Here is a 27,519-nt window from a genome sequence, read left to right on the forward strand (position 1 = left end):
ATACCATTGAGATAATTGTTATCGCAAAAGCTTGCACCCTTGCTAAGCTATCAACTCAGCAACCTTGTGAAACATGGAAACAACCCCGAAGTGTGGGACCTTGCGCAAGGGGTTGAATCTTTGGAGAAGGCAGACTTCCTTCTTCAAATAGGTGCAGGTGTTGAACCTAAACAACTTGCAGAGGTAAAGGGAAGAGGGAATGCTGGAAATAGAAGGAGGTGATGCACCAAGAAGAGATTGTTTCTCTCCCCACCGAGATGACACAAAGAATTAACCGAAACACCTAGGAGATGCACAAAATTTAGTTGCATGAGTGACTCCAATGCATGTATGGAGGTTAGAATTCGCTAAGTGTCAAGAGGGGAGAAGGATTCCCACAAGTCACACTTAGAAAACAAGTTAACACGACATATATGGAGAGAAAAGCCACAAGACATACACCTATAATGAAGGTAAGAAAACATACACAACATACATAGGTTGAAAGAAGTCAAGAATGGTGATTTTCAATTAATTATAAGGCCAATGGCCAAACTTACAGTTGCATAAATGCAAGATAAATACAAGAGAAGTGGGAGAGCATGGAATAGGTCAAGCCAACAACCTTTATATAGAAAAAATGGTTACAAGGGTCATCATGACCCCTGCATGTGAGTCTGGAAGTGCAGGGAAGTGCATGCACTTGAGTTGTACATGCAAGCAACCTAGCTATACCCACAAGGAGCAATTTTGAGAAGGTGGATTGATTAACCTTCCAAAGTCAGACATGACATAAGTCACCAAGCATGGCCCCGTACCTCCCTTGATGGAAATCCTGCCAAAAAACATTTAATGCACCCTTGTGGTTCCATAAAAGAAAGTGCAGAAGTCACCAAAACTGTCGGAGCATTAAAAGCCTTGATTGTCGATTACGCCATCTAGAAGTATCGCCAGTCAGAAGGAAGTCCGGAGACTTTGGAAGCTCGGACTCCCGAAGTGAGGAAGTATTGTGACGTATTCACACATCGCCCTATTGCAAATGGGGACCCCTACTTTTTGCTTTCTAGGGTTTGTTTTCTTGGTCTTTTAGGTTCTTGTTTATTGACCTTTTGCATTTGGAGGGTTGTCAGAGGGATTATTTAGATAATAGGCTCTGCTTGAGTTAGGGTGAGTCAATAGGTGGTCTAGGTCAGCGTCTCATTGAATGCCTTCCTTTGGTCAAGTTTTGCTCTTGTTGCTAGTTGTGTCTTGTTTGAGTTTGAGGTGGTCAGTGAAGTTTTGTGAGTGACTATCATCTTTTGAGGGTTTGAGATTGGTCCGATAGATGAAAGATGAAGTCCTAGGCATATTTAATGTGAAGCCGACCTATTTATCCTCTAGGAATGCCTTGGACAAGACCAAACTTGGTGAGATTGATGAAAAGGTAAGGAATTTGAGCAAAAGCATGAATTTCGCTCCTGACCCTTCCAAACGGTCCAGAGCGAAATTTCACAAAAGACCCAAGATTTCACCTAAAGTAGTTCAATGGTTGGATTGATTTGGAAGGGTATGGAAGGAAATGTATCAAGGGTTGAGGCTAAGGCGAAGACATGTCAGTTTGAATGTGAATTGAGCCTAGAATAGGAATTTCACTCTTGACCCTTCCAAAGGGTCCAGAGCGAATTCCTCCATAAGACATTTTACCTTGCCCCAAACTAAGAACTAACTCATTCCCAGGCATTATTGAGGACAAAACACTTGTTTGGATAAGGAAATGTGGGAGATGAAGTCAAGATTTGAGCCTAAGTGCAAATTTCGCTCCTGACCCTTCCAAAGGGTCTAGAGCAAAATTCTTCTATGACCTTATTTCCTAACAAAATCTTGAAGTAGAATGCTAGTTTGAGAACAAATTGACTTGATGGTGATTGAAGGAGGCTTGAGAAGTTTTATCCAAGGAAAGGAAAGGAGAAAGGAGGTGTGAAATGAGCTCAAGTAGGAGTTTCGTGCCTTACCCTTCCAAAGGGTCCAGAGCGAAATTCCCATAACCTCTATGTTCCTCCTTGTTATGGCCAAGTTTTTTGACTTCTAAGGCATGGTTGGAAAGATTTTAATGTGTTCTTGCCTTTGAAAGGTGGATTGAGGCAATGGAGTGGTGAAAATCAATCCAAAATAGGAATTTCGCTCTTGACCCTTCCAAAGGGTCTAGAGCGAAATTCTCCATAGACACTATTTTCTTCCTTATTTGGACCAAAATCCTTGTTCCGTAGACATAGTGGGGGTGGATTGATATACTCTTGCCTTAGTGATTGAAAGTGAAGGAGATGAAGGATTTTGTCCAAAAGCATTAATTTCGCTCCTGACCCTTCCAAAGGGTCCAGAGCGAAATTCCTCAAACCACCTATTTTCTCCTTGAGTTAGATCAAAACCTTGGTTCTTATGGCATGGTTGAGGGTGGAGTGATGTATTCTTGCCTTTTGAGGTGGATTGGAATTAATGAAATGAAGGAATTAAGCCTAAATCATGAATTTCGCTCCTGACCCTTCCAAAGGGTCCAGAGCGAAATTCTCAAAATCTCCTTTTTCTCCCAATTTCATGTTGAGCCAAGTGTTGATCAGGGTGAATTGAGCTTGAAGATATCCCTAGGCATGTATTTGAATGGGTTGTGATTCCAAAAAGTGAAGATTTTGAGCTAGAGCATGAATTTCGCTCTTGACCCTTCCAAAGGGTCCAGAGCAAAATTCTAATAGGTCCTGCCTTGGCCATGGTTTGGAGCTAATTTCTCCTTTCAGGCCTTCTTGAGGGTTAAAGAAGTGTTGCCTTCATGAGAGAGGGATCCAAAGGTGAGAGTCAAAGGAAAACGAAGTAGGAAGGATAGAGCCAAGTGAGGGAAAACAAGCAAAGTATGAATTTCGGTCCTAACCCTTCCAAAGAAGGGTCCAGAGCGAAATTCTCAAAAAACACCTAATTTGCTCATGATGGAGGCCAAAATATGAATTCCTAGGCATTGGTGGAGAAAGGATTAATGTATACTTACCTTGAGAAGCAATTTGGAGCAAGGAAGGGATGGAATTGTGTCTTAATCATGCATTTCGCTCCTGACCCTTCCAAAGGGTCCAGAGCGAAATCCCAGGATAGCCTAATTTCTTGCCAAAAACACTTTGAACTTGACATCACTTAAAGGGCTAGTTGCGAGATCATGATGGGAGGAGGTTTGAAGGTTAAGTTTAGGATTGTGAAATGTTGAAAATAAGGTCTAATTGAGCAAAATAGCAAAAAATTGCTGCTGACCCTTCCAAAGGGTCCGGAGCGAAATTCCTATAGGGCCTATCCCTAGAGAGGATCCTAAGCAAATTCCATTTTGATGACTTCTTGTTAATGATTTGAGGTAAGAAATGTTATGTTGGATAAATTTATCATGTGTACTTAATCATCTTTTGGTTTGTTTTGTAGATGGAGGACTTCAAGTGTTCGAGAAAAGTATTGAGAGATTTCAAGTGTTCAAGGATTTCTAAAGTATCCTCAAAGACTCCATTCCGCCACACAATGGAACCACATGATGACAGAGAAGAATGATCTTACCAGTACTAAAAGGTGAAGTAATGCTACCAGAGAAGAAGGAATGACTTGACCGTGAGAGGTCTTCATCAAGCACATGGGAGTCAAAGGTTTACATCATTCATCGCATCAAGGATGAAGGAGGATCATCCAAAATCAATGCAAGGGTACGTTGAAGAAGCAGATAGTTTCAGAAGAGTTAATCAAAGTTAGCTTCTCAACATCACCAAATTGAGTATCAAAAGAGATATGAAAAGGTACCAAACAAGGTGACATCCCAGTCACTATTCCTCCAATCAGATAGCTCCACCTTAGCAGGTCCAGATTCAATGTACTTGACTCGCCTATGATGGCACAAACTTTGAGACACCTACCCCTGCTTCCTATTGGTTGTCAAATTTTGAATGTAATTTTCTCATTGGCTAAGGAAGTAAACCCTAATTAGGGTTTCTATCTTGTAATCCCAGCCATTGATTCTAAGTCAATCAAAGCCATCAATTTGTAAAGGGGTCTCTATATAAAGCCTTGGCTCTTCATTTGTAAGGGTTAATAGTTAGAAGTTAGCTAAAAAGAGTTAGTAAATAGTCAACAGATAGAATAGCAATTAGAGTAGATTAGGAGAATGCAAGAAATTGTTGCCCTTGATTGTAAATAAACTCCATTTTCATTGAAGTCATGGTGAAATGTGTCGTTTCTTTGCAATATGCATGGTCTCTTGTTGAATCTTCATTTTAGATGATAGATAATTAGATTGAATGAAAGAAGTTATTGAATGCACTAGCGTGGAATCCACCTAGTCCAAACCACTAGCCTCTTGCTGACTGTAAGTGCGCCTTGCGTGGTCAACTGGCATAGAACGAGCTTAATCTTGAGTCGTTACACCTCTGTTGTTAATGCATTAACTTGAATGGTGATCAGAGTTTGACGGTGTACGATTTGAACATGTTTGAAGCATCCCTTAGAAGATCGCATTGAGTTGGTGTTGAATTGTTTAGCCTGGTGGTGAGGCCCAACTTAGTAGGACTCCACCTGGTCTTTAATCCATCTTCTCTCATTCTAGGTCTTAGAGTAGGCTTTCTGAACCTTTCATCTTTTGATATTTCTTTCTCTCCCAGCCAGTAGATAGGACTTGAGTTCTAGCAGATTAAATGTTCAGGTATTCGAATGTAAGTCCCCTTGTGATTCTAGCATAATCACATCAGACCAAATTGAGCTTATCCACATATAGAGACCCTACATATAAGAACCTTGGAGTTGCCTCGATTGATCCTTAGGTGAAATCTTTAGCATTCGAGGAAACTTTGTTCAAAAGAGGATAAGATACCTTGGTATTTTATTCTGTGTTCGCATGTGCATAAAAAACACATCAACAAGAAGACAAGGGAAGGAGCAAGGAACTTCGGAACCTCGAGGTTCCGAAGAACTTCAAAAGGCTAAGGAAAGAAGTTCGGAACCTCGGGGTTCCGGAGTTCCGGGATAGAGAGAGGAAGAGAAGAAAAGAAACTTCAGAACCTCGGGGTTCCAGAGTTCCGAAGGAACTAGAGATAGAAGGCAAAAGGGGAAGGAACTTCGGAACCTCGGTGTTTCGGAGTTCCTGGAAAGGGGAGAAGAAAAGAAGAAACTTCGGAACCTTGGGGTTCCGAAGTTCCGGAGAAGGGGGTAAGCTAGGGAAGGGAACTTCAGAACCTTGGGGTTCTGGAGTTCCGAAGAGGAAAGAAAAAAAAGGACAAGGAACTTCGGAACCTCGGGGTTCCGGAGTTCCAGAGGAGGAGGGAGAAAGGCTAAGGAGAGGAGGGGCTAAGCTAGGGAAGGAACTTTGGAACCTCAGGGTTCCGGAGTTTCGAAGAAGGGAAGGGGAAGGGAGAAGAACTTCGGAACCTCGAGGTTCTGGAGTTCCGAAGAACTTCAAAAGGCTAAGGAAAGAAGGAAACTTCAAAACTTGGAGGTTCCGGAGTAGGAAATAAAGCGGCTAAGGCAAAGAACCTTGGAACCTTAGGGTTTTGGAGTTCCGGGGGAAGAGAAAAAGAGGGCCTCGGAACTTCCGACAAGGCAACACTTCAAACCATGTTTCCACCGCATTTATCCTTGATCAACTAGGGCAGCGCTGGTCCATGGAACATATATCTGATCGGTTCTTACTGATGGACCAAAGGTGTCATAAAATGACAACAATAATCAAACCAACCATGCGTCCATTTCTTCTCCACCAATATCTTGCAAAATTCCAAATAACTTGTGTTACCTATTTTTCGCTTCTAGCTGAAAAATAGGTTAAAGAGATGCTAGTTTTTACAAAAGAAGCAAGTATGTACTAATTCTCTAGTTTTGTGTTTCCAACTGCACTAAGGAGTGAGCTAAAGATGGTATTTTTAAATACTTCTAGTCTGTAACAACAAAAGAGAGAGACATCTCATCAAAAGGGGAAGTATTTTATTCATATTCAAACATGCGTCCCACACAAAGAGCCGTGAGACTAGCTACATGCATCCAGTGCAGAAAGGAAATATACAAATATGTATACACAAGTACAAAAGAAAAAAATGAGGAAGGCATGTCAAGAATGGAACCAGTCATTGCCTGAATGACTGGAACAGTTGAAGCAGGCTCGATGTCGCCTTTGTCTTGCTGCTTCACCCTGGTCCGTATCTGCTTTTCTTCTGATATCTGCAAAAGAGTTGAAACATGCAATGCGTTAGAACATTTTGTTCTAAGCAATGGCTGACTACATTTCTAGCATGTGTACTAATGCACGCATATATATATATATATATATGATCCCTACATGCATTAGATGCATACAACTCGCATCACAAAGGGATCTCGAAAGGCAAATATCAGATCAAAGGAAAATCACCATACATATGCATATTTTTGCTAACATGTTTGCTTCATGTGCAGGATTAGGGAAAAGGACAGCTTGCTGGTCATAAAATTCACAAAAATGAGTGGAGATGAATGAGGCTTCCATAAGGGTTGAGCCCAGCTCATGTGAAACGATAGCAAGGTCTCATACAATGAAATTATATCAGAACTGGTGATAGAAAAAGAGTAGCAAAATGTGAGTATGCGATCGCATGATCAGCCAATAAGCATGATAAGACTTTCCTTTTAAAGGATGTGAAATGAATTCAACATGCTAATGAGATATGTAGTGCATACAGAAAGCTGTACACTAAGTATAGAAAATGCAACATTCAGTTTTTCAGTTTCAGTGGGCAGCGAATAATGAGGAATACAATGCATTTTCGGAATCATGACGAAGACATTTTCTAACACAATGCAAGATACCATTAAACACAATTATGGAAGGAATGCATACAATCAAAGATACAATCACAGTGATCAATTCACAAAGGCATGCAGTCATATTTCAGAAAATGATACAGACAAGAAATAAAGTCAGTATGGACAGCAATCAATCACAGCCATTTAGAGTTTTTCAAGACTGTTATTTAAAAAGGGCAGCATGCATGAAGATAGTCCACGTGAAAGTCTGAAGGACTTAAAGGTCACCCAAGGAGCTCAAAGAAGCACAGAAAGGTTCAGTCCTGAAGCTTGTAGAGGATAGCAAATGAACACACTGCCAAACAAAGTTGTTAGATGGATCAAGGAAGCAGTTTTTGGAGTTGTGAAGGAGTTTGATACATTTTCTGGAAGACTTGTGGAAGTTGCATAGGGAATGGGGAAAAGTCTGGTACAAGCAGTCGTAAATATCAAGATTGCAGAGGCAAAGGCCATGTGAAGAAAACACAGAGGAGGTCGTTCGGGGTTGTCTCACAGGTGTCTACTTGCTCAAAATGTAAAGGTCTACTTGTTTAGTTCTAGAGTTTAATAAATTCATCTGTATTAAGTCATAAATTTGAAGGTCTTTATTGCACAAGAAGAACGGTGCACAAGTCAACTTTGGGTATCAAATAGTCCAATTTGGATGGCAATTTACACACCTTGCATAGGTGGATTTTTCATGAACAAGAATAAAGTTATTGTCAAAGTCCTCGAGACATCAAAAGATGACAAATGGTGTGCAGGAAGAAAGGTGATTTCTGTTTATTTCTTTGCAATTACAGTTCCAGTTGTTCTTATGTTTTATGCTCTGGGTGTAGAATCAGATTTTGAGATGATGCAAATGATAGGAATTGAATTCAGTGAATCTAAGGCAAGAGAGTTATTGTTGTCATCAATTTATAAGGCAGAGGCAGAGTTAAAATGTTTTCGAAGAAAAGAAAAAGTTTGGGCCTATATTAATGACCAACTCAAGAATTGCAAATTTCCAAAAGATCAAGATGCTGAAGAGGCTCTCCAGAGACATGTAGAATGTAAAGATGACTACAAGAACAAAAGGCTGGAACTAGCAGGTGAGCTGCTTGGTCGTGAACTACACGGATTGGTTAGACATTTTCGGAATAGATTGGCCAAAGGAATTCATACCAGCAAGTCTTTCTCAATATTTTCGAAAGCTGGAGATCAATCAGGTAAAGGAAAGCAGAAACAAAAAAATGAGTACAGAACGTGAAGCTACTGCAAAAGAGGATAAAAGTAGATCATTTTGGGACTCAATCAAGAGTATGGCAAGGAAGTCATTTTTTTTAGTGGAGTGCGGTTTGCTCCAAAGGAATGTTTTTTGAGCAATGCCTCCAGTGGTGATGTCTATTTTTTTTTTTCAAAGAAAGAGGATGAGCTAGGATCCAAAAAGCAACCACCTTCTTGATGGCATACGTGATTGAGATCCCTAAAGAACATAAAACTGGATATTCAGAGAGAGGAAGTAGAGAAGGATCTGAAACTGTCGAGATCAATCCAGACAAGGAATCTGAAATTTTTATCAAGAAGGATCAGTGTACCAACAATTCTGTAGAGTCAATTCCCCTGGCCATTGAAGAGGTTAAAAAAAAAAATGGTAGCGGTAGGTGGACTTTCAAACATAGCTGAAAATGTTATTAATGCTGAAGCAAAACTTAAGCCTGCACAAGATAAAACTTTGAAGCTAAAAGAGGAATTGATGCTTGCTAAGGAAAAGGAAAGGAAGATGTATTTTCTGGAGTTAAAACAAAATAAGGTTGAAAAGGAAAAGGAAGATGTCCTGACAGAATGGGAAAGACTGAAGAATTTTGAGTCAAAAGCTAGAAGGTTGACAAGAGAGCTCATTGACTCTGAATTCTTCCGAGGCCGATTCACAAATCTAGGGCAATTTAGGGATGACCCAAATCTTTTGGATAAATTAAAAGAGATAACAGTGGCCTTGAAAGAAAGAGATTTGATTTTGCATGAGCAATTCCAGGATGCTGAATGCAAGAGAACAGAGTTAGAAGATAAGTCTAACATGGAACTTGACTTGTTATCTCAAGAAAAAATGCATAGCGCTCTGCAGGAAGATGAATTGAAAAATGCAGTGGCTAGATTAAATATGCTTGAAATGAATTCAACATGCTTTGAAGAGAAGGCTCCAGCTTTAGAGGGATCGTTAAAATTTTTAATGAACAAAATGGAAGCAAATCACTTCAAAATTGAGGAAGAATTTAAGTGTTTTCAAAATTATTCTTTGGAGAGAGTAAAGAATTTTGAGACTGCATTATTGAACTCACGGCAAAAGGAACAAGAATGGCAGGAAAGCTTAATTTCTGCAGAACAAGAAGTATGTAACTAAAAATATTGCAAAAAAATCAGAACCAGAGCAGAAGATGTAAAAAAGGGTAAACAGTGGTAGCCATTAATGGCGAAAATCCCTGCAATTCCTTAAAAAAAAAACCCATGGAGACCTGAAAGTGTGCAAGAAATCGGACAAAAGGCGCCTAGCTTCCAAAAGTTTACATCGCAGCAACAGAAGGAAGTCTCAAATACATAGAAATGCAAGAAAATCTTCACGGCGGCTCACTAAAATAGGCCCGGAATCAACAAAAACACAGAGAGAAGATCAGGCCGTAAACGCCCATAGGCCCAGCACTCATAGCGGCGCCCAGTACTAGAAAACGACTGATATTTCTTCTCCTTTCGTGCCTAGTTCAAACCCTAGCGGCGCCCAGCAGAGCTTCCAAGTGAAGTTTCCAGAAGGTCGAATGCAAAAAGGAAGCGAAATGAGAGTTTTAGGTTATATTTCCCCTAAAAATATCATCGAACTTCCTATGTTTGCCTTTGCGTCTTATTCTTCTCCTTTCTATGCCACGTAAAATGTAAGAGGCCACATGGTGAGCTATCGCCATATGCTTCTAAGTGATATTATAAATCACTTTAAAATATGTGTAACTTACATTGCTTCCTAAGTGATTTCATATCACTTATTCTTTTTATTTCCACATATCCTATTAAGTGATTTTAAATCACTTAGGAAATATGATCTTTAAATAAATGTTAATAAATGTTTTTGTTTAGAGTATTTTAAAAAAAAATCATTACTAAATCAAACATTTTGTTTTTTGCTTTTTTTATTTTTATCTTTTTTTTTATATATATTATAGTAAATAAATGTAATAAATAGGAAATTATTTACTAAAGTGTAAAATCAAACACTTTACACTTTATTAAATATGTTTTCTAAATTACATTTATTATTTAATAAATAAAATTAATAAAAATATTTCATTAAAGTGGTTTATTTTATTTACCACTTTAATAATATAGTTTTATCGTTTTTTATGTTATTAATGTATTTACTTTAATATATATAAGAAATAAAATAAAATAAAATCAGACAAATGTTCAATTAAGTAATGATATTTTTTAAAATCACTTTATCAGATATTTGTTTTCATTTATTAGAAGGTCAGGGAGAGATATTTTTGCATTTATGAGGGCTTGCAGGCCTGTCAGAGATATTTCAGAGTCATTTATGATGCATTTATGGGGTTTTATGGTTGCAGAATGGGTGGCTTGACTTTTTGGCTCAAGTACATTCCTTTTCAGACATGTTTGGGGCTAAAAAGGTGGGTTTTTTGAGTTTGCTCGACCTAAAATGAGGAGGTGGAGTCCTTTTTGACTGCCTTGGAAAAAAGCATATATACTAGAAGCCTTTATTTTGATTAGGGTTCTGATTCATTCATCCTTTAGCAGACTGTAATTTTTGAGTTCTCTCTGCAGGAAGGAATGTTTTTGTAACACATTTTCAGGAATTACAGAGCTTGGTGATACCTTTTTGGCAGGGATAATAGCTTGGCATACATCTCTACTTCTCATCTTTTCTGTTATTGTGTCTTTAGTGTTAGTCAGTTCTTTGTGGTTGGCTTTTTGCCCCCCTTAAAATTGCACTTTCTGTTGATGCCTTATACATAAATACATATGTTCTTGCAGGTCATAAGCTGTGTTTTTTAGTAATTATTAGTCTTAGGTTGTGAAAGGAGTTTTTCCTCTTAAGGACTGTGATTATCCAGCCTTCTTATGAAGCATTGATGCAAGGATCATGGGTTGTTGGTTAGTGTAAAAGAGTTTTATTATCACTGTTATACTGTGTATCTTTTGCTTAGTTGGATTTCAACATATCATCTGGTGCAATCACCTTAGATTTAGATTTCAGTTTTACATGTTCTCCTCCTTACTCTTTTCCCTGAAGAAATTGTTAGTTTAGGTGCAGAATTTGAAAAGAACCAGCTTACTCTGGAGGTTCACTCAAATTTTTAGGCAACCCACAGGCCTAGGAGGGTTCCCATGTGTCACAAGCCTGCTGAGTTGATAGCTTAGCAAACAGGGGTGCAGGTTCAAGTGATAACAACTTGCAAATCTGCATATGAAAGAACTCACACAAAAGATAACTCAGATCTCAATGCATTGTGAAATATTTGTAGGATATCTCCAACAAATACCAGCCATAGTAGATCTTTCACTACTGTAGCTAGTCTTCTTCAAGAAGGTTTTCATCCTCAGGAAGGCTGAGATGGACTAAGTCCAAATTTCTAGAATCACACAGGGTTTCCTCAGAGAGAAATATCAGAAGTAATATAATCAACATACCAAATGAGTTCTCAGAGTTCTTATTTATAAGTTTTTCTTCGGAACTTTCCAGAAACTCCCTTTATTAATTTATTAAGCCTTTTAACTCAAAAAAGTGATTTAATTTACTTTTTAAACATATATGGCACTTAAGGTCACTTTTAAGGGTTTCAACATTTAAAACTTTTTGTTTTCTTTCCAACGAGCTATAACATTGAGGTGCTCGATAAATTATTTTAATTAAAATGACAGCCTTAGTGACAATTAAATATAGCTCAATAATACACCCAATTAGCGACAATGGTCAAAATGCATCGGAATTGAAATATGATTATGTAGGAGTGATACCAATGACGAAACAGTATAAACAAACTTGACTATGTGACTTACTAAAAATAGACGCTTCCTCCAATAATCTTGGAGCCCAAACTAGAAGCCAGAAATAACATGTGAAAGAGTCATATGACTCCTTTAAACCATTTGAGCTCATTGGTAATATTAAACTACCTCTTTCAATAAGTTGACAAAAACCTAAAAAGTCAATGACAACTGCACTGCTAGAGAACTTGAAATGGGCACATTACAAGCAATATAGGAGTGTTGGATATGCAAGGGTGATTAGCTCTAAAAATTCATGTCTCTCATATATTTTACCTTTGAAAAAGTGATTTGCAAGCAGCAATAATGTCTAGGCACCACTAAAAAGAGGAATCTAGGCCCTAAAAAACCCAATGTTTACGTTGGGAAGTCTCATGCCATGCTTTGACCATGGCTAGGAAGGGGTTGGCCATTGAAATTAAATTGAATAACCTGCAAATGGCTCACAAAACCATAAATGAGGGGTATGACATGCATTGGAAATGGTCGACCAGGCCCAAGAAAGATATCAGCAATTCACATGAATACCACCAAAAATACCTAGAAGTAATCACGAAACAATCTCAGAGAACTTGCAATTAGAGAACCTTAAAAATATTCGTTTTTCTGAAACCTTAAAAATATTCCAAAGCTCCATGAAAATTAGTGTGATTCCTTTGTGAATGTATTCAAACAGCTAGGATGGGTCTTTCACCACTGAAACTAGTGTTTATTGATGAGGGTTTTCATCCTTAATCAACCCTTGCAAGAACTCGTTGTTCACTCCAATACATCTTGGTATGTGTGCAACTCTGCCTCAAATGAGAGTCAAATCCCCCTTATATAGAGTTGGAGGAAAACAGAGTAATTTGAATTTAAAAATAATTCATTCTCCTTCAAAGGCCCTTTTTACCATTTAAAGATAACTTAAATCCAAGTTCCCATTTCTTTAGGCATTCAACTTGGGGAACATAACATCACTTTATAAAATTAAAACACAAAAGTGAATGATATAATATTAGTTTATAACCTTAGTGTAATAATTAAATAAACACAATCATTTGGTGGAAAGCATCGCTAGGGCATCGAAAATTGAAATTGATCATTTCAAGAAGATATTGACACTAAAGAAAGATGTCAAGTGTTCAATCGAGGATTTGCTAAAAATAGCAGTGGTTCTCCAAGAATTGTGGAGAACAACCTAGAAGGCCAAAAACACTACAAAGAGCATTGCCACCAACTAGAACACTAATTAAACAGCACGCTGCTATTAGAATCCAAGAAAAGTGAATTTAAGCTCTCAAAGAATGTAGGAGTTCCCTAATTAGGAGGTCCAACAAGGGGACATTACAGTCATCCCTCCCCAAAATTTCTTGTCCCCAAGCAATTGCAAATCAGAATGTTGTAAAATCTGATTCTCTCAAGTAGCATCCTCCATTAGCAAGTTCTTCCACTTCACCAAATACTCCTTGATAGTCCTCTTCCACAAAGTACGCTACCTACAATTGATCACTGCTTCTAGAAGTAACACCAATTTGCCTTCATCATCCAAAAGGGGCAACTTAGATGAGGGAACCACATTATGCCCAAGCACCTTCTTGAAGCGAGATCGTGGAAGACATTGTGTACCTTGCTGCTCTTATGTAGCTCCAATTAATATGCCACCTCTCCAATCCTTTTGGAGATCTTGAATGGCCAATAAAATCGTGGCTCCAATTTCCCCAATCCATTCTTCTTGAGAGCGGATTGTCTGCAGGGCTGCAAATGCAAGTAAATCATGTCACAAAGCATCAGTCAAAAATATCCACACAAGTAAGAACTAACAATAGTGAACACAAGATACGTAAACAATTTACATGGAAACCCTTACGGGAGAAAACCTCGACAAAATATTGCTTTTATATAACTGATGTCAAATTCATTTCCCTTTGTGATTGCTGTATTTGCTGTTTGTTTAATATAAACAAATCCAATTTGTATCGCCTTTGTTTGATCGCTGCATTAGTAATTTAGACATGTAGTCGCTGTCATATTGTGTGGATGCCTTTAAATTGCTGCTGTCATTGGAATTGACCTTGATGGCTTTTGTCTTAGATATCACAAACATTCAACTTTAATTTGCTATTGTTCACATAACTAACTTCAGCTTTAACCAGATAACATCAATGACATTTCTTTTGATCTCGTCTACTTGACATCAATGACAATTTTCCAACAGTTATGCCTTGGAGTGGATGATGTGTGCCATTGATATGGAATGCCATTGTCTTGTAAAACATAGTGTATACGATGATGTTAACAATGTGACAAATGTTAAAAATAAAATGAAATGGTTGATTGCATGTGAAGATAACAAGCAATAGTGTAATGGCACAAATTGGTACTAACAAAGTAAAATTGATTTTAGTAGTGTAGATTGTTAATGTATTCATCTCAATTTATATGCATAGAAATGAATTAATAAAATTGTGTTAGTACATTTTGGATGAAGTCGTCAAAATATATTAATAAGCTAATTTAATTTAATCTTTCACAAAGGTGACGTCTTTACAAATCATCTATTGCAAGAATTTTCAGAAGTTCCATAAATGAATTTTTTGCATTGTTTCATGGGGATGCGTCCCCATGGGTTGGAGTAATGTCTCCAATGTCCTGGGTTATTGGTGACTTGGAGGGGATGCCCCCTTTTTCAGGACTGGACAGCCTATTCCATTTGGTTCATGAAAATTTAAAAAGGCGACTCTAAAAGGAAAAAGATGCTAAAATCCCCAAAAAAGCTTAAAGAGGAAGGATTGTTATTGCAAATGCAGCACAATGTAATTACTTTTTAAAATTACAGCTGCTTATAGTTTGTTTAATATATTTTAATAGCCGTCCCCACATTGTCCCCAAAATTTAGCAAAATTATTACTGTCCCTTGTCTAGAAATGTGGAGAATCACTGATTTTTTGTTAATTATTCTCATAAATGACAACAATTAGCCATTGGGATTTTTACTGGGTGTTATTTATCTCAATTTAAACATTTAATTGGAAGTTATCAGTACAATGTCTTTGGCAGGAATCATGTCTCACTTTGAAAACTTTACAGATATTTTATTTTGTTTGTCCAATTTTTAATGTTTTCCAATAGTATTGTGTTCCTTGCATTCTTGGGTTTCACAGGCAGCAGAAGTTGTGAAGGCGAACAACTTAAGCGATAGGGTAATTGTCCTTCATGGGAGAGTGGAGGTACGATCTTATAGAAATGATATATTTTAATTTGATAAGAAGCACTTGTAACTCTTAGTAAGTTTTTTTGTTATTAATTTTAGATTCCTTTTTTTTTTAACAATGCTTTATTGCATTTATTACTGCTGTACTTTAAGCAAAGAGTTTAAAATCAATTATAATTTTGTTGGACTTTGTTCAAAGTGTTACCACATCTGCCACTTCAATTTTTTCTTTTCAACTTTTGAGTGTTGTAAAGGAAGATTGATTAGCAGCATTTGAGGATCATATAACCTAAGATTTTCCTTGGAAGGTATGTATAGATGCTTGGCAATTTCATGGAGTTTTCTAGGGTTCAAGTTTCATAATTATCTTTTCTGAAAATGGCACTTGATTTTTAAAATATTGGGAATTCAAGTTGGTTTCAAGTTTTTGTAAGTGATATTGTGATAGCACATGAGATATATTGAAGAATTTGTATGCATTTACTTGAGAACAGTAAGAAAGAAAGAAAAAAGAAAAATGAAAAAAAGGAACTTTAGAGGTCCTTTCTTAAGATAGAAAACAAGGGATAGAGTATGACTAAGTGTCATGTGCCCATTTTTTGGTTCTCTTGCAGTGCAACTATGTTGGCTTTTTGGGTTGGTGTCAACAGGATTAGAGGGGTATTTCGATGTCGCTAGTGTGTTCAGACGGATTAATGTAGATGAATGATGCTTTTTGAATTGATTTCAGACAACTTGTTTGAGAATTACTGTTTTTATTAAGTTACTATTTTTAGTAAGTGTCAGTTTGGACATCAATTGGTCAGTTGGGAGTTTTGGTTGATTTACTATTTTTAGTTTTGGCTGATTTACTATTTTAGCAGTTAATATTTATAGTAACCACTATTTTTGGCAACTGGTCATAGATTTAGTCTCCTATTAGCTTCAGTGTGCAGCATCTTCAGTTTTAGGGTTTGGGTAGTTCATGCTATTTTTAGTAAGTGCTATTTTTTAGCAATTGGTCATTGTCTCAATTCCTCTTAGTTCAATACAAAGGATTTCAGTTGAACTTAGTGAGTTATTTTTCTTTCAAAAGAGATTTATTTAATTTTATTCACTAAGTCTTTATAAAGTGTTTTTTAAAAATATACCCCCCCTTGGCCTAGTAACATGAATTTGTTTTTAAAAGAGGTGCCATTTGACATTTAAAATGGATGCCTAACGAAGAAGAGATATTTATTTTATTGATCTTATACTAAGTTGCCAGTCCTAGTTCGGATTCGGATTCTGGTTTGAGATTCGGATTAGCAAATTTGTTCAATTTCTTTTGGGGGTGGGTTCGGGTTCGCTTTGGGTTCATACATACAAAAACATATAAAAATAAGAAATAAAAAATATATACATATATGCATTAGCAAATAAATTCATAATACACCACTATCAAGTGTCAACTATTGCTAATAGGCTAACAATAGAGTAACATAGCAAATTACACCACCATATATATATTAAAGTTTTAGTCCAAATGGCAAATAACATAGCAAAATGCCAAAATACACCACCATATCAATGTTTAACCTCAAAAATAATAATGTCAACATTAACAATCAACCATGACCGATCAAATATCATCAAAAGTCATCAAACATATCATCATCCTCCTCTTGTGGCAAATTAGAAGCACAAACAGTGCCATTGGCAGTGGTACTAGCAATATGTCATGTCCCCATCTTTTTGATGCAATTCCCACATTGCATTTGATGAATAAAGACACTTAAAAATTTCTAAGTGTCAAAAGTTAATAAGGAAAACGTGACTTTTATAAAGTAACTTTATAAGCCTAAGTTTCTTTTTTTCAATAAAGGCTTATGTTTGAATAAAGTGCTATGCGTACCTTTTAAAAAAGTGGCCCCTTTAATGTCAACGCCACCCCTTTGCTCAAATCACTAAAATGACATGGCATGGTGGGACCCTTGTCATTCTTTAAAAGCCTTTAAGCCTTTCAGCTACGTGGACCCAAAAGATGCCAAGGAAGATGCTTTTTTAGTTGGATATTCCTTTTAGGGTTACGCTACTCTTTGGAAAAGGTTAGTAGACATTTTGGAGGAGGGAATTGGTATTATGTTATTATTTTATTTCTGTTTTTTCTCTGCTCTGCATTAGCAGCAGAAATTGCAGGTGTTTGGAGGACGTAAACCCTCAGATCTGCAATGGTAGTGGAGGTGTACCCACTAATTTGCCCACGTGGGACAAGGATGTGCCTTGTCTAGACTCATTGGGGGTCAATTTAGCAACAAAACCAGCCCAACAATCACTATTAGGTATGATATATCAGTTCTGAGCAGTTTGTCTTGAAATTGCAGCAAGTGTGGGTTTCATAATTGGAGCCGTACCATTCCAGGCAGTGGCGTACCATTCTAGAAGGCTGTGCATCAATTTAAAATTAAATGGAGGGTTCTAACTCCATTTCTTGTGCTTGATCTCATTGTTGGGATTAGAAAGGGTAGTGTGGAAGAAATCATAGTCAATTGACTAGATTTGTGATCAGGGTGAGCAAAACAGTGGGAAAAGAAAGTCAAAATTGTATAATTTTGCTTGGCAAAGGTTGGATTTCCAGTTGGTAACTGGGTTCTTGCCCAATTTGTTATTGGTAATTCATCTTATGACAGAATAAGCAGATTGGATCCACTGATCTGCTCCTACACCATCTTTCTCAGCTTGTATCCATTTTCTGGATAGCAAACCAGCCTCAAACCCTAGCACTGGATCCTTGGTATGTTTTCTTCTTGTACATGTGAATGTTATTTCACTTCTAGATGATTGTAATCTGCTGTCATAAAAAAATCAGAAGCTGATCTCTTGATTACAGTTCATTTTTATGTTGTTTCGTGTCATATGTGGCAAACCCCATCACCAAAAAACAACACAAAAGAAACAAACTCTTCTGCATCTTCTGTCTAGTCTCTAAGAACACCAAAAGGGCCCCAAAATATAGTTTATTAAATTAAAATTTAAATAGGGCAGCAAAAGACCTATTTAGGGATGCTGTGTAATCTGATACCACTGAAAGATCCCTAAATAGGTCTTTTGCTGCCCTGTTTAAATTTTATTTTAATAAACTATATTTTGGGGCCCTTTTGGTGTTCTTAGAAACTAGACAGAAGATGCAGAAGAGTTTGTTTCTTTTGTGTTGTTTTTTGGTGATGGGGTTTGCAACATATGACAGGAAACAACATAAAAATGAACTGTAATCAAGAGATAAACTTCAGATTTTTTTATGACAGCAGATTACAATCATCTAGAAGTGAAATAACATTCACATGTACAAGCAAAAAACATACCAAGGATCTGCTTATTCTGCCATAAGATGAATTACCAATAACAAATTGGGCAAGAACCCAATTACCAGCTGGAAATCTAACCTTTGCCAGGCAAAATTATACAATTTTGACCTTCTTTTCCCACTGTTTTGCTCACCCTGATCACAAATCTAGTCAGTTGATTGTGATTTCTTCCACACTACCCTTCCTAATCCCAACAATGAGATCAAGCACAAGAAGTGGAGTTAGAATCCTCCATTTAATTTTAAATTGATGCACAACCTTCTAGAATGGTACGCCACTACCTGGAATGGTACGACTGCAATTATGAAAACCACACTTGTGTCATGTCCCCTCTTTAGCTCTGTCTAGCAGAGACATGTGAGTCAGCTTATTATGGGGTCTTGTAGGCTGACAGTGATGGATAGAGATTCAGTGTGGTTATACAGTGTTTGGGACTTGGTGTTCTAGCAGTAGTTGATCAGTTTGGAGTAGTTCCTTATTTATAGGAGGTAGTTCCTACGTTTATGGAGGATATCCCTACTATTTAGGAGGCTATGACCATACCCAGGGTTGGGTCTCCTTGAGATTATTCCTTGGGTTCAGTTTCAGAGGATTTGGGTTTGTTTCCTAGTTTCTAGGAGCATCCCTAGATTTTAGGGATGAGATTGCCAGTGGATCCTTGATTTCCGACTTTAGTCACAGACAGGTGGCAGGATGACTTTCTGGTTTGTGGTGTCATTTGAGCATTTTGTAGCTATTTGGGTTATATTTTTAATATTTCCTAAGTTAGCGTTTATTATTTAAATAAGGCTATGTTTATGGCCATTTTGGTATAATAAGGGATTTTTGGCCTCATCTGGATGCATATCCCTTGGTGTAATAGCTCGTTGGAAAGGTCTTGGACTTTTCTAAATATTTCTCTTTTGACTCAGATCCTTTCGGTGAACGGATTTCTTTATATTTGAAAAAGGGTCATTTTTCTATGCAATTGGCAACTTAAAATGAGAAATATAACATTTTAACCCTAAACACCACATTGAGTCACTTTTAGGGTTCGAGCTAAGTGGGAAGGTGTTATAAGGAAGTTGAGACCTAATTCTTGGTATCTTTTACACATTTTCATCTTTGATTTGGAGAATTTGCTCTGGAGAGCAATTCAACATCTGGGACGAAAACCCCAGGGTCTTGCCTGTCTGAGACGTAGCCCCCAGCACAGTGGTTATTGGTTCTAGCATTCAGTTTCAGTGCCTTGGAGTTGGTACGACATCTTTCTGGAGGATTCAGTGGACAGAGTTAGGGTTTAGCGTGGAGGTTGGGGTTTCCAACTTGGCATCACCTAATAGCCGTACGGCTGTACCTTGCAGCCATTTCTCTTCCCATGTGGAGCTATGTAAGAGTGTTGGACATTTGCAGCAGCTTCATTCTTGATTGCAGTATTCACTCTTTATCCAGGTTGGAATCATTGTTATTGTAATCTTCCTGGAATTGTTTGGAATCACTATCTGGATAATTATTTGATTTAAATAATCAGAAATCTGCTTGGTATGATTCTGATTTGGCCGTGTATGAACATTTATTTCCAGTACTCTTTTCATGTACTTGTTCTTCAATTATTACTTGCTGAAAAACTATCAAAAACACAAAAATAAACAAACCTTTTGCAACTTCTGTCTATTCTCTAAAACCATTAAAGGAAACATAGGAAAATATAGTTTATTAATTTAAAAACTACAGCAGATCAGCAAGGGGATCCATCAGGGATCTTTCAACTTGCTGCAATTTCAAGACAAACTGCTCAGAACTGTTGTATCATGCCTAATCGTGATTGCTGGGCTGGTTTTGTTGCTAAATTGACCCCCAATGGGTCTAGACAAGGCACATCCTTGTCCCACGTGGGCAAATTAGTGGGTACACCTCCACTACCAATGTAGATATGAGGGTTTACGTCCTCGAAACACTTGCAATTTCTGCTGCTAATGCAGAGCAGAGAAAATCAGAAATAAAATAATAACATAATACAAATTCCCTCTTCCAAAATGTCTAATAACCTTTTTCAAAGAGTGGCATAACCCTAAAAGGAATATCCAACTAAAAAAGCATCTTCCTTGGCATCTTTTGGGTCCACGTAGCTGAAAGGCTTAAAGGCTTTTAAAGAATGACAAGGGTCCCACCATGCCATGTCATTTAAGTGATTTGAGCAAAGGGGTGGCATTGATATTAAAGGGGCCACTTTATTAAAAGGTACGCATAGCACTTTATTCAAACATAAGCCTTTATTAAAAAAAAGAAACTTAGGCTTATAAAGTAACTTTATAAAAGTCACTTTTTCCTTATTAACTTTTGACACTTAGAAATTTTGAAGTGTCTTTATTCATCAAATGCAATGTGGGAATTGCATCAAAAAGATGGGGACATGATAGTCTCCCCTTCCCGGATTTGCTTGCCCACAAGCAAAGATAGGGCTGGATGCTTAAGAATCTCTTCTCCTTCCCACGTAGCATCTTCGATGGGTAAATCTTTCCAACTAACCAAATATTCCTTGATCACCCTGTTCCTCAAATGCCCCTCTTGCTGTTCCTGAATCTCAACAGGAATCATAACTAGTTTGCCTTTGTCATCCAACGGTGGCAGTATTGGAGATGCTACAATACCCTGACCAATTGCCTTTTTGAGGCATGATACATGAAAGACATTGTGAATCTTACTCTCAGGAGGGAGCTCTATCTCATATGCTACCTCACCCATTCTCCTCAGCACTCTATAAGGCCCATAAAACTTGGGCTTCAGCTTCTCAGCTCCCTTAACCTTAACCGAGCTTTGCTTATAAGGTTGAAGACATAAAAAGACCATATCCCCAATCTCAAAAGATCTCTCAACCTATGCTTATCAACATACATCTTCTGCTGATTCTAAGCTTGCTGAATATTGTTCTTGAGAGATTTTGATGTATCCTGATTCTCCTGTAACCAATCCCGAGCCAAAGGCACTCTATTATCAGCCAAAGCTAAGTCAGTGAACGTCATGGCATCATAACCATACAGTGCATGAAATGGAGTCATCTCAATGGACATGTGTTATGTAGTATTATAGTAGAACTCTCCCAAATACAAACAACGAACCTATGCACGCTGCTGTCCGGAAACATAGTTACGTAGATACCCCTCTGTCCATTTCTTGACAATCTCTGTCTGGCCATCCGTTTGAGGGTGGTAACTAGTACTGGGAGTCAATTCCGTACCAATGAGTTTGAACAACTCTTGTCAAAAGGCACTCATGAACCTACTGTCACGGTCACTCACAATGGTCTTTGGAAGACCATGTAATCGGAAGATCTCTCTGAAAAACAAATCAGCAACCTGTGATGCTGTGTAATCTGATGCTATGGGAAAGAAATGGGCATATATAGTCAATCTGTCCACCACAACATAAATGCAATCTTTCCCTTGGACCTTGGGAAGTCCAGTAATGAAATCCATAGATATTCCACTCCACTTTTGATCCGGGTTGGGAAGTGGTTGCAGCAGACCAGCAAGGTATGTGTTTTCAATTTTATTTTTTTGGCAAGTAAGACACTCACGCACATGCTGTAGAATATCACTCTTAAGACCCTTCCATGAGAATCTCTCCTTGATTTGTCTATAAGTTTTTCCATATCCTTGATGTCCCGCTGTTGGAGAATCATGAAATGCATGCATAATCTAATTTTTAAGTGTTTTTATTCATCAAATGCAATGTGGGAATTGCATCAAAAAGATGGGGACATGACACAAAATCAGCCTCAGGAGCAGCCTCATGATCACCAACAATCTCAGCCTATTTTAGGTTGGAGGGTCGAGTTGACCTAAATAGGCAAAAAGAAAACTTTAAATTTTTTTAAAAAATATGTCAAATCACCCAAATTCAGCCTGGGTTCTGCAGTTGGAATCTAAATTCGCTTGAAATTCGGCAAAATTTGCCCCGGGTCCTTAGCAAACCCACAGGGCAAAATACGAACCCTAGAAGAATTTTTAGAGAATTTTGTGCGAACCAGAATTTGGAGAGAATCGAACCAGGACCCTGGGATTTTGTTGAAGAATCTGGTAACTTAGATCTTATATTATGCTTCCAAAAGGGGACGTGAAGGAGGAATAATAAAACATTAAGTAAATTTTAAATGTTTTATATGAAAACTCAAAAACGTTCGAACTTCTATGAGGATTATAAGTTGCTTTCAAGTTTCAGTTTTGGAGGGAAAAGGTTTCAAATTGAAGGATGGTTGTCATAATTTCCTTTTTACTTTATATATTCATGTTTTGAGTTCTAAGTTCTTCTTTTGGTGGTTGAGGACGAAAACCCTCTTCTTGTTTGCTGGTTTCGGTGGTGAGAGACCCACCTTAGCTGGTTGTGGTGTACTTGTTTTGAGACTTACAGTGATTTTGTCTTTATGGGTGATTTTGGATTTGAGGAAGATGAAGATATTATTAGTTTTCTGATGTGGGTTTCTTGGTTTTGGTGTGGTGTGAGTCTTTTTGGAGTGCTTTTCATGAGTAGCTGAGAATCAAAGTTTGAATCATATTACAGTGATCAGACCTGGTATCATTCTGGGTATTATTTCTATGTATTCCTCCTTACTGGGCGATGCATCTTGAGTGGTCATTTGTCATGTTTGGTGAAGAACTGAATTAATTATGCCAAGTCGCCCCTAGAAGTAGGCACCACCTCCTTGCTAGCATGTGGGTTTCGCAAGGAAAGGTTAAGTGGAGTTTTCTGAGCATTTGAAAGTGATCTTCTACTGAGTTTAATACTGGTGTTCACAAACAGAGAGTGCTGGAGCAGACTTGAAGCAGCTAGTGACATACTCTTTGATTCCAGGAAATCGCCTAAGGCCATGTTATGCTTTGTTTGGGTGATGGAAACAATTTTGAGCAGTTGTTTTCAGTGTGTGGAGGTTATATCTGGTTTGCAAATTAAATGTTTCATGTTATAACACTGTTCATCAATATCTGATTTGTAATGTTTGACAATGTTCTATGAAGTTTGAAATGAAGTCTAGTGCTAATCGGCACTTTTCATTCTATGTTATGCTGCTAAGTTTCATGTTATATGCTTGCGACTTGTCTTGATCACAATCTGAGTGTAAACGAACAACAAACTACTACATTGGAAACAAATTTGCAAACAAACACATATTTAAAAAAAATAAAAATAAAATAAAATAACATAAAATAAATTAGGGGTGGACACTACACCAAAGAAGGCATACACACAATGGACTAGACCAAAAAGGCTTCAAGCTAGCAAGCTAAGATGAAAACATTGCTGTCACCACAAAGGGTATGTACTAATCGACCAAATGCTATAACATTTGTCTAACAAAAATAAATAAACAGAGCTAAGAAGCACACCCTGGCCTACTCAATAGAATGCTAGACAGCTCTTTTCTTATTAGATCTAAGTTTAACTCTAGGTAAAAGCTCTATTCATTGAGTTGGATTTTCTATTTCAAACTTTTTATCCATCCATCCGAACAATCTAGGACATCACATGATGGGTCGAGCTCCAAAACAGAAACATGGCCAAGGCTTGGAATAGAAAAGGCTTACATTCACTCAAAGAATCCAAAGGCAATATTACATTTGCTTCAAAGATAGAGGAGCCTCATAACACAAGCTTGAAGAGGAAACACCCTTTAGACGAGAAAAGGATGATCTAAAAATTGAAACCAAACCTTTCTTCTTTGGAAGACCAGGAGCTTCGTGCATCCAAATAAATCGAGCCTTAACTAGAAGAATAAAATCTTTGCAACAAAGATATTAAGAGCCACACAACACCTACAAATTGAGGGGAAGACCCTAAGGGGGAAGTATCCTTTATAGGGTAGTCCATTCAATCTAGACAAGGAGAAGCTTGAGAAGAGAAGACTGAAGGAGAACCAAATGGAACTATTTGACAAAAGATGAGTTGCCTCTTTTCATCTAAGCTTCCCTTAATTCTTGAGGTGAACAAGCCTCTACCAAATGTCTATAACAGCATTAAGATTTACATCAATAGTTGACTTGCTCTTAATCCAAAGTTTGCCTAGACACATACTTCCAGTTTGAGCCAAATCTCCTCTAGAAGATTTTCAGATAGATCGAACTCAATTTGAATACAGCAGTTGTAAGGTGGGACCATTATTCAATCTCAAGAACTATAAAAGGAGAATTGAGGTTTCTATCTCCTATAGATAGAAACCTCCCCAAACAATACCCAAGTGCTAACAAATTTGAAGGTTGGCAGAGCTATAAAAGGAGAATTGACAAATGCACCCAAATTGAAACCAAACAGAAGGTACTGTTAGCCATAGTTGTCATTGATGTCAAATGAAGTTGCAGAAGCCAGAGAAATTACTGACAGTCGTTGCTTACATTTCTGAGATGTTGAACTTAGACATGATATCAAAAGATCTGTTGTTTGAAGAAGCCACGATCATAAGTGATTGTATATCGTGAAGATTTAAGAGTTGAACAATATTTCCAATACTATGTCGATATTAGCAGTAAGGAATAATGTTGCTTGGTGTTTGGTTCCCATGAATGGAGAAGTCGAGCCTTCAATACGTTTGACCTTGCTGTAATCACTGCGCAAAGATATTAGAACGAATGCCTATGGAAAATTCCGCACTTATATTGCTGTTATCTAATGCACAGAGAAAGTATCCAGATGATTGGGCAACATATCGTATCACAGAAAATATCATTTTCAGAATATGTCCGAATGTTCAGTTATTGGGCTTAATAATTGTATTTGTGATATAGTCTTGGAACACGTATTATTTCGGAGGTTCGGTGTTTTGGTTGTGTTCAGTTGTTATACTGCCATCTGTACAGGCTGATAGAAGTTTGTTTGTTTGTGTTTAAGCTTTGCAAGCTTATGTTAATTGTTACGTATGAAGAAAGATCAAGTTTACTTCTGTCCACGTAAGGAGTTGGATTCGGCACGTATGAAGAAGTGATGTTTAAATAACTCCATTTGCTGATCTGGCAATAACTATGTGCTTAGTTGAAGAAGTTATAACTTCCTTACAAACTTCCTTGTAACTATCCGATGGTGTACATGTTTGTGATGCCACTCTAAGTTTTTAATTGGATTGAAAATATAATGTATTGATGATATAATATGCTGATTAGATTTAAAAACACTATACGTCAATACATTTGGTGAGAGGAACTTTGGCTGTGTGGAGGCTAAATGAAGTATAGCGTGAAGTGTTGCTGATAAAAAAGTGCATCAAGGACTTTATGTGATCAGAGTTCATCATGAGAAGTTTGTTGCGTTTCACATTGTTTCTGTAAAAAAGGATCACATTGCAGATTAAAAGTTTGATGAAAGAGATTTGTGCCAGAGTCAATCCTGCGAAGAAGATATGCAATGATCAGTGTTGAAAGGTTTGAGCAGTTTGTTAACAGAGACATATTTTTGTTTGATAGAATAATGTTTTGACAGAATATTTTATTCAGATTTGTGAATATTCTATTTAGAGTTGTTGATTAGTGGATTAGATATTGTTTCTCTGTTCAGTTTTGACAGTGATATTCAGGGTGATTCAGATTTTCAGCTTTGGTTTTGAAATCGTTTTGACAGTTGGTTCCGAGTGATTCAGATTCTCATATCAGATTGATTCAGATTTGCATATCAGAAGTGATTCAGATTTGCATATTGTTTTCCTTATTGTTCTAAGAAAACATTGATAATGGTCATGTATTCTAATGGTTGATGAAAAGAATTGTAATATCTTGGATTGCAGATTCAAAATCAGAGATAATATGTTTTATTTGTAATATTCTTGTTGGTTGGTGCCATAAGAATTCTGAGTTGGTTCTCAGATTGTGGAGTTAGGGTGTTGAAAGAGTTGGTGTTCTTAAGATAGGGGTTTGGTAACTCCATAGGGTTGGTGCCCTTAAAGATTGTAATTGACTTTAACTGCGAGGCTGGATTAGGACAGTAGATCCTAGCAGTGTTACTCATTGTGGTTTTTCCCATCTTGGGTTTCCATGTCAAATCTTTTGCTGTGGTTCCACGTGTGATTGCTTTGCATTGTTATTTCAGTTTCAGTTTAAAATCAATTTTACAAAAGGATTTAATTGATTAAAAGGTTTTAAGATTCATTTACTACTGATTCAACCCCTCGCCTCTTAGTAGCAAACTTGTGTTCTATAGTTACTTGTTGATGGGTGTTTTGTGATCACACCAACACAGAATAAAAGTGCCAAAGGACACTCTATCCTCTCTTGAACAGAATCCCGTGTATACTAAGATCGCAAAAGATCATACAAGTGACTCCAAGATTTCTATTGCAAATGTGCAAATTTATGTTGGATATGAGCTTGTTTGGCTTGATGTATGCTGGTAATCCAAGGGAGACTTACGTGAGGTGAAACAATCCTTTAAGAAGACTTGAACAAATTTGGGCTCCAAGGAAATATTGTGAATGATTTGGCAATGAGAAGAGGTTTTGAAATCTTCAACAAAATATGCTGAAAATAAAAGAGTAAGGGTTGAGAGACTCTATTCTACTCCTAAGGAGAGTGGTATCAATTGACATTGCTCTGATGGACAAATTCCAAACAAACTAAGTTCTGCTTTGCCAAGATCAACTACAACTCTAGATGGATTGGTGCAATCTTCCAAGGGTTATGCAAACGATTTTCATATCACAATGAACGCAATCATAATGAACAATAAACATTAACGATTGAAGTGAAGTGTCCATGAAAAAGGGGGTGCTCAGGGTAACTTTACACTACAACTTATAAGCAATAAGATGCAAAAAGTATGAGCCATGGAAATTCATCAAACACCTTCGCATTCTCCATTAAAATCATAGTGCTTCATCTAACAACTTGAAAGCAAATCTAATTTTCGAGGAAGAAGAAATCATGCAAACTCCAAAACGACACAAGTAATCACCAAAACTTCAATGAGCTACTTTTATTATTTGGGTAGTTTCCATCAATAATTTCATAAAATTCCCCTATTACAAATGAAGGGGGTGACCAAGATCAAATTGGAGTCAAGGGCCCAAATGACACCATGAAAACCCCAATTAGGGTTTGACCATGAAGAACCCTTGTGGCGCAAGGTAGTGGGCCTAGTAATTAATGAGACAACATGCCAACTAAGCATTTAATAGCTCATCGCCTAAAATAGTATGCCCACTCTCCCTCTCTTTGGCAGCAAATGCAATGAATTGCATCA

At 37.4% G+C, this 27,519-nt stretch overlaps 1 protein-coding gene across 2 annotated transcripts in view; it reads left to right on the plus strand.

Annotated features, from left to right (window-relative positions):
- The window catches only part of LOC131056355 (probable protein arginine N-methyltransferase 6), a 218,425-nt gene that overhangs the window by 95,990 nt on the left and 94,916 nt on the right, over positions 1–27,519 (plus strand). For both annotated transcript variants that reach the window (XM_057990715.1, XM_057990714.1), the window contains exon 5: positions 14,952–15,017. In XM_057990715.1, the coding sequence (XP_057846698.1) occupies positions 14,952–15,017 (66 nt within the window). The remainder of the gene's footprint in view (positions 1–14,951; positions 15,018–27,519) is intronic.

The sequence above is a fragment of the Cryptomeria japonica genome, chromosome 7 (genome assembly GCF_030272615.1).
Source record: "Cryptomeria japonica chromosome 7, Sugi_1.0, whole genome shotgun sequence".
Lineage (NCBI taxonomy): Eukaryota > Viridiplantae > Streptophyta > Pinopsida > Cupressales > Cupressaceae > Cryptomeria > Cryptomeria japonica.